The sequence below is a fragment of the Ambystoma mexicanum genome, chromosome 2p (assembly GCF_040938575.1).
Source record: "Ambystoma mexicanum isolate Mex_15411 chromosome 2p, UKY_AmexF1_1, whole genome shotgun sequence".
NCBI lineage: Eukaryota > Metazoa > Chordata > Amphibia > Caudata > Ambystomatidae > Ambystoma > Ambystoma mexicanum.
The window spans coordinates 707,967,451-707,986,037 of record NC_090923.1 but is presented as its reverse complement, the minus strand read 5'-3'; the positions used below and the strand labels follow the sequence as shown (position 1 = coordinate 707,986,037).

General features: G+C 43.9%; 1 protein-coding gene across 3 annotated transcripts in view; it reads right to left on the bottom strand.

The window, feature by feature from the left end:
• The window catches only part of SUPT5H (SPT5 homolog, DSIF elongation factor subunit), a 342,489-nt gene that overhangs the window by 243,344 nt on the left and 80,558 nt on the right, over positions 1-18,587 (bottom strand). For all 3 annotated transcript variants that reach the window (XM_069644283.1, XM_069644282.1, XM_069644284.1), the window contains 2 exons: positions 16,970-17,038; positions 15,843-15,908 (listed from right to left, as the gene is read on the bottom strand). In XM_069644283.1, the coding sequence (XP_069500384.1) occupies positions 15,843-15,908; positions 16,970-17,038 (135 nt within the window). The remainder of the gene's footprint in view (positions 1-15,842; positions 15,909-16,969; positions 17,039-18,587) is intronic.

Here is an 18,587-nt window from a genome sequence, read left to right as displayed (position 1 = left end):
AAGCTGGTGTCCTTCCCCCTGGTTAAACCTAACCGCTCCGAGAATGGTATCCATGTGGCTTACCAGTTGATTGGTCCAACCAACTCAAAGGAAGAAGTTGTCCTTGAAGGGGCTTCTCTGTTGAGATGAACTTGGCAATTTGGACCTGCAGCAGGGCTTCACCAGGCAAACCAACTGTCTAGGAGTTGCAGCAGCCGCCCTCTTCCAGCTGGTCTTCAGTTCTTTCGCTCCAGTGGTCCACCTTGCCTTCCAAGCCAAGAGACTCGCCTTTTAAACAGTTTTCTCCCTTTCTTTCCAGCCTAGCTGTCGCTCACTCAGCAGGGTGGCTGTGCTTGCCGGACCGTCAGCCAGCCAATCACAGCAGAGTGCATTTGGGTCTCCTAGGAGACTAAGCACAGGGAGTTTCGGGCGCCTCCCTCACTTCCTGCCCACCCCAGACACTCAGGCGCCAGAGGCGGTCTTCAGTCCTGAGGTGTAAGAACAAAGGGACCAAACTTAATTTGGCGTGCAGAGACAAACTCTAGAAGGACCTTTCCAAAAAGAAAAAGAAGAAGACTGGGCCCTGTTCAAAGAAAGGGGCTTAAGGTGTCATCTTGAAAAAAATGGCTCCCGCGATTTTCATTTTTCATGGTAGTTCGTTGTAAAACCACTGCCACCAGCCATTTCGATAGGAAAGGGTAGCATTTGACTGCTACATGTGTTTATAGACACAGGGGATACTAGGTAACCCCTCCAGCACTCTATAGGAAGATAGTGTGTGCTGGGTTTACGAATTTAAAAAAGACTAGTAAAGTCAATTTAACCTTACATTTTCAGGGAAACCATAGTTTATCCCAGAGAAGGTATTTAAACCTTTTGGAAGTCTAAAAGACATCCCTGTGTCACTGCACTGGAAGTGCAGTGTAACACACATGAAAAGATGATACCTTATGGAGTTATCTAAAACTCCATAATCAAAGAACACAAGAGTAAAACACACCGCAAAATACATGAGTGGGGAAAAAAGGCTCACACTCTTTCCAGGTAAAAAAAATCAAGTCCTCAAAATCCAGCAAAGTCACTAGGGGTCTCTAAGGTGAGGAGAATTAGCACATTTATGAGAATTCTCCCCAACATATATCTTTTATCTTTGTGGGACCAGCACACACCATCTTATGTGTGCTGGGGGTTACTTAGTAGCCGCTTATCCTACGTACTCATGTAACATGTTTTATGTTACACTCACTACTTTAAATGCTGGTGGCAGTGGTTTAATTTTCCTACCATTGTGCTTTTCTACCGCAGGCTGAATCCTCAGCTGTAGTATAGCACTCATGGGTGACTATTTTGTCAAAATGGCCACAGTCTTCTTTTTTCGCCATTTTCTGTTTGTGAGGTCTTTCTTGGGTTTTACTCTGCACGCCAAGCCAGGTTTTAGCCCTTTGTTTGTTTTGCCTTTGGCGGGCTTCAGTACTGAAACCCGCCTCTGGCTCCAGTGTGTCTGGAAGGGCAGGAAGTGACAGAGGTTCCCGAAACTAGTGCCTGAATGCAGCCAGTCCTGATTGGCTGGCTGCGGTTGAGTGACAGCTAGGATGTGCATGAATGGGAGAAACCTGCTTAAAAGGCACAGGTTTGGGGACTAGAGGCATTGTCAACCACTGGGGAGAACACCCGACAAAAACCGTCAACCAAACTTGCTGCATCCTCCTGGACCTTTGAATTGCCTGTTGAAGCCCTGCTGCTTTGCTGAAACTCCTTTTTCTGATCGACAAGAGAAGCTCCAGAAGGGAAGACTTCTTCCCTTGGGTTAGTGAGACCAACTAACCCCGAAACAAACTCGACTGGACCATCTTCCCTGACTGGCTGTACTTCTTTACTTCTGCAGGAACCGAGTGCCAGGGGTCGAGAAATCTGTAGTCCAGTGCAATGTCTGTGATCCGGCCAGAAGCTCCATGAGTCTCCCCAGGACCCTCCAGAAGCAGGACGACCAGAGCTCGAGTCCCCACAACAGAGTGCATGACTCAAGGCGTGAAGGAAGCCCAACCTGTGTCCAAGATCCACGGTGGGGCCGTTTACCGTGCACTGAAACCGCAAAGTGCTGCTTTTCTGAAAAGAGCCTGTGGCTGCCACTGACCTCCGAATTGCTGTCATAAGAGTCCTCCAGGCGTCCACCCTCTTGTCCCCACGACTGAGGCCCAGGAACCAAGGAGCTGTATCGCTGCAACCAGACAGAAACCAGCTGGACCACTCGTCTAACCAAAAGGTACTATTCTGACTTGGGGATCTTACCTCACTGTCTTTAGCTTTGCTCTTCTCAGTTGAGACTTGCAGTAGCTACCTTGCTATAGTTGATTTCAGCTCTACCTTTCACAAGTCTAACAGCTTGTGACCCTACAGTGATTTCTCTTCAACAAACTCGCTCTAGCTTTGTGTAAGACTTATCTAAGAAGTGCCTCAGCTCCATACACTGTCCTGGCTCCCTGCAGACTCTTCTAGTCCACTTGACTTTGATATTTACTGTCCCTCAAAGGTGATAACTTGGTTTTAAACTATTATTGCTGGGGAAAGGTTGTCTAGACTTCATTTGAAGATTTAAGTGCTCACATGCTCCCATAAACTGTTTAAAATTTGTCCCTCACTTAATCTTTCCTTTCTACCAACCTCAGAATCTACAATGTGTACTAGTAATATATAAATGCCATTACTCTCCTAGTTAGTGAAGTCACCTCAGGGTGTAGGAAGTGTGTAACAAGCCTCTCTAAAGAGTATCTACTAGCTTTGTGTTGATTCTGGAAAAGTATTTTAAAAGTAGTGCTAACTATATTGCCCTTTTTAAAGAATGCTTATTTAAAAAACGGATGTTAAATAAATAACTATTTATAACTGAAACCTTGAGTGTAAGTGTTACTTGGCTACTTGTATTACCGAATTTCATTGCTGCAGCCGTACAGCTCACATTTACCCCTCTTGAGATAAGCCTGGATGCTCAGTCACACTACCAACTTGTGTAGTACAGGCCTACATCAAAAGGTGGGTTGCCTCATACCAAGAGGACAAGGGTTGCGTAGTCTCCAACAGGGTTAATACATCAATACTTGCCTAACACTCTGGATGCCCACAAAGTTTTGGCCGGATTAGCACTTCGGAAGACAATGCACTCTATGATGGTCAGTGGTCCCCGGGAATTGGGAAAGTCGCAGCAAGTCGGGGGTTGCGCCAAAATTGAGTTTTGTCTTGAGGCTAGTTGGTCCCACCAGCCTAAGGGAGGAAGTCGTGCCGTATGGGTCTTTCCTGTCTGAACGAAACCGGGGTCAGCACAGCTGCAGGGCTTCACCGGGTTCTTTGAGGTCTAGGAGGGTGCTGCTGGCGTTTCTTCATGTCTTTTCGTTGGATGTTGTCCTTTAGTGGTCGACTCTTCCTCTAGTAGTCCCAAAATCCTGGCCTTTTAAGCAAGTACCCATTCATTCATAGCCCTAGGCAGTCAATCACCCAGCAGGGTGGCTGTCCTCCAGGACAGCCAGCCGGCCAATCAGAACTGGTTTCACTCAGGAACACCTAGAGACAAAGGACAGGGAAGTTTCAGGACCCTCCCTTACTTCCTGCCTTTTCAGATACACTGGAGCCTGGGCGGTTTCAGCCTGAAGCCCACCAAAGGCAAAACACACAAAGGACTCAAACCTGATTTTAACAACAGAGTAAAAGCCCAGAAGAAACTGACAAGAATGGTGAAAAAAGAAGACAGGGGCCATTTTGGGAAAATGATCACCGCTGTGTGCTGTACTGCAGCTGAGGATTCAGCCTGCAGACATGGCACAAGGTAGTAAAAAAAAAGAAACCACTGCCACCAGCCATTCAAGTGAGTTAGTGTAACAGAATGTTACATGAGCAGTGGGATACAGGAGTTACTATGTAACTCCCCCCAGTACTCCACATAGGGTGGTGTGTGCTGGAGGTCAGAAAGGAGTCCACCAACAAGAAAATATAGTTAAACATTAAGAGAAGTCCAAGGAACTCCTCGGTGGCACTGCACATCGGGGCTGTGTGTCACAATGCAAAAGCAGATGCCTATGTAGTTTACCAGACTCCATTAAACAGTAAGAAACACAAAAGTCCTAGTCGGGGGAAAAAAAAACATAAGTCCCTCTTACTCCAGAGTTGCAATCAAAAAGCCCCAAGTCCAGCAAAAGATCTTGGGGTCTCTAAGGTTAAAGAGAATTGGCACAGAAATTAAACCCCCCCCCCACAACATATTGGAAGCATCAGAAGTGCCCAGAGAGCCCTGCGGACTAAGGAAAAAGGTACATCGGTGCAAGGGGAGGAGCAGAGGGCCCAAAGCAATGCTGTAGATGTGGGGTGCAACAAAATGGAAGCAGTTGGGAAGGCAATCCAGGCCTCAAGTGCAATCAACATAGTCTTAGTACCTGGCAGCTTAGTATACCAGGTGGGCTAAAAATAGAAGAAAGAAAGTGCAAGTCGGGACCGGTTGACAGATTTTTAATTTCTATGCCAAATCTCCTTCACCTTTGAGGGCCCCCTGGATCCATGGATTTTTTGATAAGTTTCCTGAATGAGTGGGAATCTTTTTCACCACTCACTCATTCATTCATTCTTTTGGTCCGTCTATGGGAACCTTTTGTAAGCCTTTTTATACTTTTCCCTTGGAGTCATGTTTTCCTCCAAATGTTTATGGCATCTGTAATTTACTTTTGCAGCACACAGCACTTTTTATGCAGTGTTGCTTGGGGGCCCTTTGCGCTTCCAATTGTATTTTCTTTTATTCTCCTTGCGAGAACACATGTTCCCAAAGCTACAGGGATATTTGTTGTCCTTTATACATTTTATATTGCGAGTTCAGCACACCACCTTGTGGAGTGCTGTGTGGTTACACTGTATCCCCTTTCTCACTGCTCCTGTAACATTTCTGTTACAGTGACAAGCATACTTGAATGGCTGGTGGCACTGGACGGGTTCTACCGAATTTAGTGTAATTATTACCCGCAGGCTGTGTTCAAAGCCCTGGTAATGTACAGAAGGGTCACCATTGACCCAAAATGGCTGCAGTATTCTTTTTTTTGCCATTTAGTGTGAGCTTGTCCTTTCTTGGTCCTTCTGCCGTGCTGGGTGGAGGAGGTCCTGATTTTACTTGTCTTCAGCGTAATCCTTTCAAAAGCCCACTGAGGCTCCAGAGTGTCTGGAGACAGGAAACGAGGGGCGAGTCTGAAACTCTGCAGTTCTTTGTCTTCTGGCATGTCTGTTTGGAACCAGTTCAAACTGCGAGGCTGGCTGTCCTCAAAGAACAGCCACCCCGCAAAGTTTAAATGTAGCATACGGGCTGATTGGCTGGGTTCCTGCATAAATGGATTGGATCTAAGTCAACCACTGGTACTGAAGCCAAAAAAGAAAAAGAAGAGAAGACTCCGGCAGCTACTTCCAGCGACTGGAGATGCCTGCTGAGTGACTGCTACTGTGCGGACCCCTTCTTCCATGCGACTGAGGAGCCCTGAAGAAAACTACTCCTTCCCTTAGACTGGTGGGACTAACCAGTCTTGAGACCACCTGCATTTCGAGCCCTACCACGAAGTGCTACAACCTTCCTGGGCTGCAAACCCCCAATACAGTGGTACCTCGAGCCCAAGTGTTATGCATCGCCTTCTGAAGAACAAATCCTTCCAAAATGTTGGTGGACTCCTTTCTGACCTCCAGAGGTAATATTCCACTCCTCAAAGTCTCCTCACCAGAGTACAGGACCGAGCAAGCGAGGGAAATCGATCAGACAACAGTTCTTCACTGGGTCTGTGAAAAGCCGCCAAAACTGCAGATCCATGCTGGAGCATGAAGAATCCTTTGCTGGGAGTTCCCCCTCTCGATTGCTGCTGCAAAATCCCGTCCAGAGCCCCTCCTTACATCACCACGACCAAGGAACAGGAGCAGCTGCTACATCATGAAGGCGTCCAGCTTCATCATCTTCTTCACTCCAAAAGGTACTGTGAGACACGAGGTAATACTTAACTAGAATCATTCTGCCACACCTGTGTTGCTGAGGTGATAATTTGTGCACGTTCGCCCATACACGTTCGCCCAAGCCCAATACCCTTGTGCATTCGGGGAGCCTTCTCCAAAGTACCTGAACCCTTTTTAGCTACAAAAAGTGTTACCTACTTGTTATTCAAGATGATTTCCACTGGAACTCTGGACTTTCTACCGCTTATGCCTTACCTTTTTGACCTCTAATCTGATTCTGAAAACGTCATACATAGATAGGGTTGGACTCCTAAAGCAATAGGCTCTGTAAAAGGATTGCAAAGTAACTTAACTTGTGTTGGTATTGTTTCTGTCATACTGATCTGGAACAAAGTATTCCAACGTTATTACTTACCTTTGAATTGCATACTGTCATTCTGAAAAGTATTACAAAGTTATTTTTTACCTTTGAATTGTTTCTACTATTCTAAAGCTTAACTACACGCTCTCAAAAGTGCTTACCTACTTATGTTGGTCTTGTACCTTCATTTTATTCTTGAAACAGAATAATCTGCAAAGTTTACCGTAACAGTGGCTTTTACTTACCTTGAACTGCATAATGCCATTCTAGAAGTCTTTTTACACTGTGGTTTGCTTACCAGAAGTTTTAAATTGAGTTTCCTAATTGGGATAGTACTTAACTTACTGAAGATTTATATGTGTCATATCATTTCTAAATGTGTGTTTCTTTGGACCATATCTATGCTACAAGTTCTTTGTACCTTCCTACAGCCCTCTCTCCCGCCCAAAATAAGCCTGGATGCTCTGCCATTGCTACTTACCTTCCGTGGTACAGACCTATACTAGAAGTTGGAGCTCTGTATTGCCAAGTAGAGAGTTTTATAAAGTCCTAAAGGGTGGACTTTAGAAAAAGCTCCCCAACAGGACCCGCACCCATACAAACAGTCAAGGCCTCTCAAGCAACCATTGCAGTCACGATACCTGGCAGGCTAGTGTACCAGCAGGACTAAAATATAGAAGGAAGCAAGTGCGAGTATGGGACTGTTAGGCAAAATTGTATGCAGTACCTTTGGGTGCACTACAACAACTCTGACCTCCTGGCAATAGGAATCCAACCTTTGGTATAAGTCTGTACTACACAGGTTGGTAGCGTGTTGAGCAGCCAGGCTTATCTCAAGAGGGTTCAATGTGAGCTGTCGGGGAGTTACACAGAGATTCACAGTGACAAGTATTCAACTAAACTCTTACACACAAGGTTTCTTGATTAAACAATTATTAATTTATTTAACAGTCAGTTTGAGTAAGCCTTCTTCAGAAGGGGCAATATCATAGTAGCAAACAAATACACTCCAAAATACACACTTTTAGTTTCTCTAAATCAGTAAGTACCCATTTGGGATGGCACACAGACACTTCCTACACCCTCAGGTGACTTAAATAGCTAGGACCCTGGACATTAATATATCACTGTTTCATTTAGAGCAATACTTCGGAGAAAAGAAGAAATCAAAGCAGGGTCACAAGCTAATTAGGCCTGTGAGGTAAAGAAGCTAATAGCAACTCTTCAGAAGCAACCAAGACAAGTCTCCACTGAGAACAAGTGAGGTTACACGACAAGAGGTACTCTTTACAGTACCTTTGGTTAGAAGAAAAACGGTTCCAACTGACTCTGTTTATGTGCAGCTCTGCAGATCCTGTGTTCCTGGGCCCCAGTCGTGGGGACAAGAGGGAGGACATCTGGAAGACTCCTGCACTGCAACGGGACAGTCGGCGACAGAAAAGGACCAACTTCTATTCAGTGGCACTTCACGGTTTCAGCTCCTCGCATCCCAGCAGATGGCACCAGGGTGGACTCTTGGCTGTTGAGATGGGCTTTCCTTGCATCTGGCACACACCATCTTACAATAGGGTGCTGGAGGGGTTACTTAGTATCCCCTTTGTCTAGCTTCTCGTGTAAAATATTTGTTACCCTTTCCTCGATGAATGGCTGGTGGCAGTGGTTTACTTTTAACTACCGCGGTGTGCCTTTACCGCGGGCTGCGTTCGCAGCTGCAGTAAAGCACCCAAAGGTGCCATGTTGGTCAAAATGGCCCCTGTCTTCTTTTTTCCCCATTTCTTTGTGGAAAGGTCCTTCTTGAGATTTACTCCACGTGCCAAACCATGTTTAATCCCTTTGTTCATTTTGTCTTTGTGAGGATTCATGAGTGAAGCCCGCCTCTGTCTCCAGGTTGTCTGGCAGTGGCAAGAAGCGAGAAAGGTGCCCGAAACTCTGTGTGCTTAGTCTCTTATGAGACAGGAATGCACTCCTAGGTGATTGGCGGGCTGGCTGTCCGGCAAGGACAGCCACCCTATGGGGTGACTGACCGCTATGCTGGAATGAAGGGGAGAAACCTGCATAAAAGGCAAGGCGTTTTGGCTTAGAAGGCACACTCGACCACTGGACGAATGAATCCGAAGAAGAAAGTTAAAAGTGCAAGTAAAGTCAATTTCACTCCACTGCTCTTGGAAACAGTACTTTATCCAAGAGAAGATATTTAAACCTTTGGGAAATCTGAAAGACTTCCCTGTGCCACCGCACTGAAGGTGCGGCGTGACACAATGTAAAGATGATACCTATGGAGTTTGTCAGACTCCATAATTTAACAAAGAAACACAGAGTTCAAATCATATTAAAATACATGATGGGAAAAAGGGTCTCCCTCTCTCCAGGTTAAAAATTTAAAGTCCTAAAATCCAGCAAAGTTGCTGGGGGTCTCTAAGGTAGAGAGGAACTAGCACATTTATGAAAATTCTTCCTAACAGGGACCCACACCCATGAAGAAGCCAAGAGAAGGGAGACATTTTCCAGGTGAAGGGAGTAATTCACCCTGGTGTTTGTAAACACTATAAAACAGGCAGGAGAAGGGAGACATTATCTTAGTCATTTTGACGTTTATTTTTGCACCAGTTATTGAACTTTACTTTTACGAACTGGAGAAGAACTTTTGAATCACACATCCAGAAGATCCCCTTTCACTTTAGTATGAGTGTCTAGTGTAAGGGCTGGAAAAAGGTTTTTGGCACAACGATAAGACTTTTCTTTCTTTTGGAGCTCCGACAGACCCCTTAGTTATTCTTTTGAGGCAGTGAAACCCCTCTCAGTATTGGGGATAGGTAGACATTTCCCAACCGTCATTTCTTTAATAAAAGTCTGTAGCAATCAACAATGCCACCATTGTGTCGATCTCTTACTCCTACACCCTTACCCCGCCCACCGGTTGGTACGTCTCTTCGAGTGTCTTGGGCTTAAAGAGCGTACAAAACGCTCTTCTGGATGATCAAGAGGAAGACCGTGGTTACACACTCAATGAGTGTCCTTCCAGAGAAATGTTCCGCTACTGGATGGACAGAATTTAAATGGGAGTTATTTCCATCTTTGTTTATAAATGTAAAGGCAGCTATACAAATGTAGCAGAAGAGAAATGTAAGAGAAATGTAAATAATAAGTTCCCCCTACTCTCCCTACTACAAGGCCGAAGACTGGTGTAGGCCAAAGCCTATTGTCAAGCGGTCGACTAATTCATTGAAAATCTGCAGCCGATGGATGTTGAATGTTCCTTGACAAACGTGCAGCGAGGTCGCGTCCGTCGAAAGGCACAAGAAATATATAAGTAACGTAACTATTAATATTAAACTAGCGAAAGCTACGGACGCCGCATAGAATTGACCAACCACGATGCCAGAATAAAACAAACTGAGGGACCTCGATGGGTGAAGGACCATTGGTACAGTACACGTCACACTGGGGATAGTATTACAAACATGTCCAGTCGACGTCCCTTTTGGAACTTCGAAAACAAGTCATGCAATACTCTACAACTACCACTAGATGTCAGCCTATGCAAAGCATGGGATTCTAAGAAGATCCACAAGCCCCAGAAATATATATATATTGGGGTGGGTAAGTATATAGTGTCAGAAATGGGAAGCAAACACAAAGTTGTAATTTTCTCAACATTTGTCTTGCTTATTAAAATAAAAAAGGGGGACGGGATAAAGGCGCATCTGTCCCTATCCTAACAAGAATGTTCCTGCCTATCAAACTAAAGCTAAAGAAAATGGACCTTTAGTCCAAAATCTGACCCTCACACCAACATACAACCAAAACATGTAACGTAAATGTGTCTGTTTTCAGTTCAACAGTATGACTCCAACAAAGCAATCCTTGCGTCCAGGGTTTGACTCCCTTCCCCTGAATCAACTATATTCTATTCAGTGCAACGAAAAATGTCCCTTTCATCGAACACTTCCCACAAACGGCCAAAGTAAATGTCTCTTCCATATGACACTTGTTCAAAACCAAAGCAACTTTTTCTCTTATGAAATATTCTTCTCAAGATGACAAAATGATTACTTAGGAGGATGTAACGGAATACTTTTCTCAAAATGTTAATACAAGTGCTCCTTTCATAGAAGGTTTTTCCCAGGCGATCAAAGTGTTTTCTTCATAGAATACTTTTGTCATAATGGCATAACAAATGTCTCTGGCTGTACAATAGTTTGTCAAGGTGATAAAGTAAATGTTTTCTTTCCACAACACTGTTTATTCCTGGTTTACTCACCTGCCAAGAATACTGTCTAATTCACATAACTACTCCTTTCCTTGTTTATTTGCCACCAGGAATAATTTCTACTTCACACAACTGTTCCTTTCCTGGTTTACTTGGCTGCCAGGAATGGTTTCTACTTTACACAACTGTTAATCTCTCTCTCTCTCTTTGCTTGTGGCAATCTTTGTTACAGGTTTCTAAACATCGACATCCCATATGAGGAGAATTGCACAATATTTGCCCAGTTAATTGCACCCTTTTTGCCTTTCTTTCTCTTCTTCAAAGGCTCTTGACTAATGGCAAGGCGGGTTCCAGGTTCCCCAAACTGACAACCCATATGAGGGGAATTGTACCCTTGTTGTCCTTCTGTTATACTGGGTCGGTATTCAAATTGCCTGTTCAAGTGTCCCTTAACTTTATAATACATCCCGGGACTCCCAAATTATTTTGGCTGATTCACTGGCTTAATATGTCTTTAACGAAGAACCGTTCTCGGGTCGGTTTCCCGGCTCACACAGAGTCTCTTGGTTCCCATATCGGTCTGTCGCACCTCCGAAAATGGAACCCTTGCTGTTCACATGACTGCGCCTCACCCAGTCCTGCAGCCAATGACTTTCCCCGGAGTCCTTCTCCTCCAAATGTGATGCATGTGTTCCTAAAGCAACAAGCTTATTCCGTTCATGGGGCATTTCATAGAACGTTCTTTGGGTATTAACATGGGAGGGACTTGCGGGATTATAGGATCTTCATCTTCACAAAAAGAAGAACACTGCATCCCTCCCGAGGGAGCCACCATTTCTCCCCGACAGCCATCTCCTCCCATGTGAACCTCCCTCATAATACCACTCACGGTCAGGATCAGGTAGCGGCTGCCTTCCCCCGGTCACATGGGAGGAGACTTTAGGCTGGGGATCAGTGATGACTATGCAGGATTCATCACAGTAGGTAGATAAATTAATTCTCTTCTTCCCCTCTTTTCCGATTCTCTCTCTGCTGCCTAAAGCAGATCTTGATACAAGATAACTACTCTAGCCCAACTGCAGCAACATATTTACAGTGTGTTTATGCCACAAGTACATGACTGGTAAACACTATATACATTTAGAAGAATGACTTCTGTCAAAGAGGCCTGCACTTAAAATAAGAAAGAATTCAACTGAGACAGTACAAGATTCCACTCTTGACTCCACTCTTAGTACAAGGCTGTACCACCTGAGTATATGGTAGCATAGACAGAGCAACCAGGCTAATCGTAGGAGGGAGAGAGGGCTGTAAGAAAGTACATAGAACCTGTAGTATACCAAGGATTCAACAGAAATACTTACAATCAGAAGTATTATAAACAAAATAAAGGATTATTATAAATACAAGGAGGCCAACTTAAGTCTTGGGCTAAGTACAGGTAATAGAGTCATAAACGCATTTATAAAAACATACCACACTGCTTGAAGGTACACAGACCAGCGTAAACATTGTTCAGAATACTACCAGTAATTCTAGGGAAACTAGACCTTATCAAAACACATTAAGTATAGGACACACCTATTCATGAGTAGTAAAACCACAAGTTACTTTCTGATTAGTTTCAGTAATACAAGGGTAGTAGACCATGCCAGTTATGCAGTGACACTCAGTTGAGGAATTACATAATCAACCAACCCGGTTACCAGGATACTTTTCTGAATAGTGAACACAGATTCAAGGAACAGTATATACCTATAACTACATTTATGATAACAGTTATACTAGGCGAGTAAGACCTTTCGGTGTAATATTCAATTACAGTTACTTTTCAGATCAGTGGAACACAGATTAAGGTAAGCAAGAACTCTTTACACTAATTTAGGATTGCACCAGGCAGACCAAGGTAAGCTACACCTACAGAACACTTTAAGAATGGCACACAGCTATTCTAGGCAGGTAAAACTGATGTTTTAATATACTATTACAGTTGCTTTACAGGTCAATGGGACACAGACCAAGGAAAGTAAAACCCAATGTTACACTTTAAGAATGAACTTGCTGCCCACAATAAGAGCTGAAGAATCACACCTAGGCTTCAGAAAAGCTCTAAAAACTTGGCTCTTCATCTAAGCATGCCCCAAACCGTTGACGCCCCGTTCATCTGCCCCCACAAAACGCTTGTGACCAGGATGTGCAAATTATTTTTTCTATAATGTAACTGGTTCGCAACAGCACCTCGATGCCCCCGGCGTAGGCGCTTTACAAAAATAAATAAATGTTATTCTAAGAAGGTAAAACCAAACGGCAGACTTAGTTTAGACAGGCTGAACAGCAAGTGAAGCCAACAGCATTTCTTTTGGCAAGAGGCACAACCAATTCACAGGTGAGTAAAATAACCTTACATATACTTTTCCGAATGGCACAACACAAATTCAAGGTAAGTAAGAACTTTTGTAACTGCTCACTCACGGAGTTAAAGTTACCAACTAACTCTTTCACAAGGAAGTAACTTTTAAACACTTGTTATACTTCAAGGCAGAACCCTTTTCTTATTCAGTCTTTCCCTAGTCTATGTCACAAATTCACTCAGAGCCAGAAGAGGGACACTAGTGGTCTAGGTGCCTGCTGTCGGCAGGGCGAGATAGGGTTCAGTTGCAGGCAAAGTCAGAGTTCCTAAGGAAGTCTGTTCAAACAAGTAAGTAGTTAACTTTTGAGTTAGTTAGGGTGGAGGGACTTCAGAGAAGACACATGAGAAGGATTCCAGCCGTGTGCCTGAGTGAACTGGACGAGTGGACTTCCAATCACAGAAAACACCCCAAAGCTACGCAGGAATCACAAAGGCTGAAGTAAGTAAATACCCCAGCCAACACAGTACCTTAGCACGGAAGAGTTGCAACAAGAAGACTTCAAGATCTGAAGCCAAAAACCTGGTCGATGGATTCCTTTATCATGAAGACAGGAATTTGGAAGGGATGTTGCAGCAGGGATCAACGGGGAAGGCTCCAGGCAAGCGTTTCTTGGTGCTGTATGCGGCTCTGTGGTTTTGGCGCCCTTTCAGGAGCCAGATGAAGACTGAATATCGCTGGTTGGATTCTCATCACTTGCTAGGGCCAGCATTCTGATGAGGGGACTTTTTGGACTCCATTCACGTCTCTGGGTGTCCTGCAGGATGCCACCGAAGTTTAAGCTCGATTCGGAAGACTGTGCACCGCACACTGGCTCGTGGTCCCAGGGCATTGCAACCCAAGGTCGCAGCACGACGTGGCATGGCTCAACATGCAGGTCTTCTTGAGTCTAATGGATCTAACCAGTCTAAGGGAAGGGCCGTAATTTTCGAAGACCCCAGGCCGCTTGGAAGGAAGGGTAACAGCAGGCTCCGGTTACACAGGAGGCTCTCCCGTCATTGAAAATCGTCTCAGCCGAGTTTTCTTAATCTTCCTCTTTCGATTCAGGTTCAGTGGTCGACTACCTCTTGACTTCCAGGCTCAAACTTTTATGCAGAAACCCAGCCAATCAAACATGACGTGCAACATTCAACTTGGGGGGTTGGCAGTCCTTTCAGGACACCCAGCCTCCCAGTTTGTTACTGGATTCTCACAGGCAAGCTGGAAGACAAAAGGGCTGCAGAGTTGTGGACTCCTGCTTTGCTTCCTGGCTTCACAGACACTCAGGAGCCTTGGCGGGCTTGACCGAGGTCTCCCACCGAAGATAAAATCACACAAAGGAATTTCCCGCCCTGGAGGGCAGAGGAAAGACCAAGGGACAAGAAGTGCGAAGATGGCAAAAAAAGAAGACCGGGATATTTTGGTAAAAAGGGCACACATGGCTGTTTTATTGCTTAACAAAAAGGGAAAAACTCCATGAAGGGGACAAATGAGTTATGCAAATATCACACAAGGAGGGGGGTACCCTAGATGAACGAATTCAAAATCTGATTCTGAAAAGCCACCCTCTCGTTTGGAGCACATGGCTGTCGTGAACTTTATTAGAATAAATGTACTGGAAAGCACACAAATTGATGCAAAATACATTATTTATTCAGAAGCCCCATGGATCGTACAAAGGTGCACAACATAAATGTAAATTTAATATAATCTACTTCAAATTACACGGATAAAGTAAATGATTAGCAAAATAGTAAAACCACACCTCAGACCAGTGGATCAAGACAAATATTGCATGCTAGATCACCTATAGTACAGGCAATAAAACATATATGCAATTCAAAGGTTTTACAACAAAAACATTTTTGGGAAACCACAGGTCAAAGGGAAAACATGAGGATAAATACTTGGCTTTAGATGAGAGTCAATCTAATGTCACAAGTAAAAAAGGACTCAATCCTATTCTGCTGACCCTATCTAACTAAGTTTAGCAGGGTACATGAACGCCAATACTTCATGAGTAATACATATGAAATATTGATAGATCTAGATACCTGGGATGTGTATCTTTGTAGGATCCGTGGGCCTACTGAATAAATAATGTCTTTCATATTAATTTGTGTGCCTTCCAGTAGATTTATTCTAATAAGGTTAATGACAGCCACGTGCTTCAAACGAGAGTGTGGCTTTTCAGAATCAGATTTTGAATTGGTTCATCTAGGGGACCCACTTCCTTGCTTTATTGCAGCTGTGCAAACAGCCCGTGGTAACGGTGCACCGAATTAGTAAAAAGGTTCACTGCCAACAGCCATTCAAGGTAAGCTTGTCCCTGTAATCTAATTGTTGCAATGCTAGTGAGAAAGGGGATACTTTGTATCTCTCCAGCACTCCACATAAGGTGGGGGGTGCCGATTTCACCTAACAAAACGTAGAAGGGATAGAAATATCCTCTCTAACCTTGGGAACTGTAGTTCTCACAAGGTTAGCCAATGAAGGTAAAAGGGAAGCCCAAAGGGCAACCCTACAACCATAAAAAGGTATATACCAAAGGTTCTCTAATAGGATAAAATTAAAAGGACACTATGGAGAGTCTTACAAATGACACCCATAAAAAAGGTTCCCACTCAGTGAGGTATACGGAAAAATAAACTACCAGTCCAGCAAAAGGTTCTGGGGCTCTCACAAGTGAAGTAGATTTAGCATTAAGATTAAAATCTTACCTAACAGCATGCACCAATGCAGACTTGTAGCAGACACAAGTGTACAAAGTCCACACACATTTGTATCATATTTGCATGTGTGCATGCACACAAATACAACACGCACAACCAAGGCAACATAGTGGTGCACACACATTTGTGCTGCATGTGCAAATGACCAGAAGGGGCAGACAAAAGTCATCACAGGCTAATGCTTTCACACAATTGTAGAACATGATCCTTACTTGACTCCAGGAAGTAACTGCTGTTGCGTGATGTCATCAGACAGCTCATCAGACCCACCGAGGACACTGCAAATCAAGTGGAGAGGAGACAATGAAGATTAAGAATGGCAGCAGGGACTCTTGAAGATGCTCTCACAGCAGCATGAGTGCACAAAGGTACTTAAAGGGTGCAATAACTGAAAAAGGCAAATTATTCAGCACAGAGACCTAGATTTCCTCAGATCTGGTCAATGCAAAACTGCATGTGGCTTGAACAAAATATGTAGGTTGACCGTCAGCAAAATTTAAAACTGTACTGCTATGGGGTCCAGTGCAGAACTCCAGACGCGGTACACATCCTTGCTGTCCAGCTCTAAGAATAATATAACCACAGGGTACTATGTTGGTACAAGCAGTGTATGGTGTAATTATGCACATAGCCACAGCAGAGTTGTCCAGAGTGTGGCGCTCAACTGCACAAAGCCCTGGTATTGTTTTTCTGTAGTTTTAAATGTGCAGGAAGACTGGGAACTATCCTGCAGTTTGCTTAGCAAACGGCTTTACAATCGGTGAGATACAGGATTGCTGTGGTGCGAGTTAAGGTGCAGAGTTGTTGTAGCAGACCCAGGACTACCGTACTTTGGCTCTAGGTGCAAAACATCATTGTCAAAAAAGACTTGAGACTACCCAAAGTGTAACGAGTAAAATAAAACATGTCCTTTCCAAATGTCCCTCCCAGTTCCACCGAAGACCAAGGGCCACCTTTGCCAGCCACATCACTGCCCTCTATACCAATGCATAAAGAGTTTTGGATTTAATTGAGGGGAGGAGTGGGGGGCTGAGGGGGAAAGAGTGCACCTACAAGCCATGGACGACAAGCAAAACAGAGGGTTTGAATCTGCATGAGCAGCAACAGGATTCTGGAAGTGAGTGTGGATTGGCAGGTCCTTGGAAGCAAGCTCAGATTAGCAAGATACAGCTATTTTGAAAACAACATGCCACAAGTATGCAAACACTTTAAGCAGGAGTGCTTCTTTTAAGAAAGAAGAATAGTAGCATTTACACAATAACAGCTAGAGCACTACTCCAACTGGTACCACTGCTTCATGCTGCTAGCACAGGGCACCTACCCCATGTGCAGTACTCACTGTTCTCCCACTGAGGACTTTGCATATTTCTTCATGTAATATTCAGCCAGCGCCTCTTCCCGTTGATCCCTGTATAGGAAAACCAAGCACACACAAAGAACCAGTGAACACTAGCAGGTAGGTATAAGGCGTTCAGTCAAGAATTAAAATAAACTTATTTAGATATTTTAGAAAGACATTTTAATTTTCTTACAATTTTGATTAACATTTGAAACCATTTTGAGTTAACTGACTGTGCAGAACAATGGTCTTTCATACTATTAGTATAAAACGAATCACATATTAAACATGTCTTCCTATGGGCCTGCGACTGTGACATGTAGCTAAGTAGACTGTAGTCTCATACACTTAACAGGTCAAAGTTCTTGTAACAATGGGATCAATTCAGATGGACTGGTATCAGTGCCACATGTAATCAAGATGGCAATGATCTGTCCTTGATATTCCTTTGTAGTTATGCACCTGTAGTTTTTACTAATCGTTTTCCCAATGCACAGTAATATACTGAAATGGTCAGTTTTCTTCTGAAGTACTGGAAAGGAGTTTTGGCCCTCGGCAGATGATGTGCTTGATTACTCACTATGGTCATCCCTTGTGGTAAATGGCTATTTAAAACTTGAAAGAAATGGGCAGCAGATGGCCACCGGGCACACCAGGTTTCGTTGTATTGTGTTCAGTATGTGTATTGTGTTCAGTATGAATAGGAGAAGAGATGTGTGTCTCTTATGGAACAAAGGATGTAATCTTAAGGTTTTAAAATAGTGAACATGGAAAAGGGCATCTGCTGACTATATAATCTTACTCATGAACATACAAATATTAGTCACTAATATTAGTCACAGCAGGTGCTGTGAGGGATGTCCCAGCAGGCATGTAATGTTAGTTTGAAGTTAATGTGTACTGTGGTTAATGCGTTTGGCAAAATCAGTGTCCTTGTTCAATAGGTTCAAATTAAATGGTGCCGAAAGTGAAAACCAGTCCTCTCTCTGAAATGGAGTTGCGAGTGACATCCAGAGGCACAAGGCTCATCCTGTACTGCTGTGCAATCAAGCCAGGGAGGTCAAGACCCTTGAAATCAGATACCATGAAACAAAAAGTTTGCATACAATGCCTCGATTTAGGGCAGATTTAATAAACTTCCCACACAGGATTTAACACAGCAAAACAGTCCCATATTGAATTTGCCCATTATATAGTTCAGTTGGCATTAACTAAGGTGTGAATGTTTTCCTTTGTTCTGTGTTCGGGGTGCAAGAAAGGCCTACACACAACTAGGAAATAGGATTTCCCATGATTACACCTCCCTTTCCTTGAGGTAAACAAGGGAGCACAATTAAGACCAGCATCTTAACATCTTAAGTGATGGGAAGGGTGGTTTAAAGATAATGGTATGCCATAATTCCTTTTTTGGGGGCCCTCCACTTTTTGCTCTGCCCTCCAACCCCTCCCCCCTTCAATTTTCTGGTGGCCAGAGTGACTTCTCCTGAAGTCCTCCTGCCATTATGTCCCTTTGTACCCATTATAAGGTTTTGGGTCACCCCTATGGTACCCAGTCCCATGGGGTGCCTCTCACCTAAAGTTATTGTGTCACCCTAATGTGGTTATAGACAATATGTTG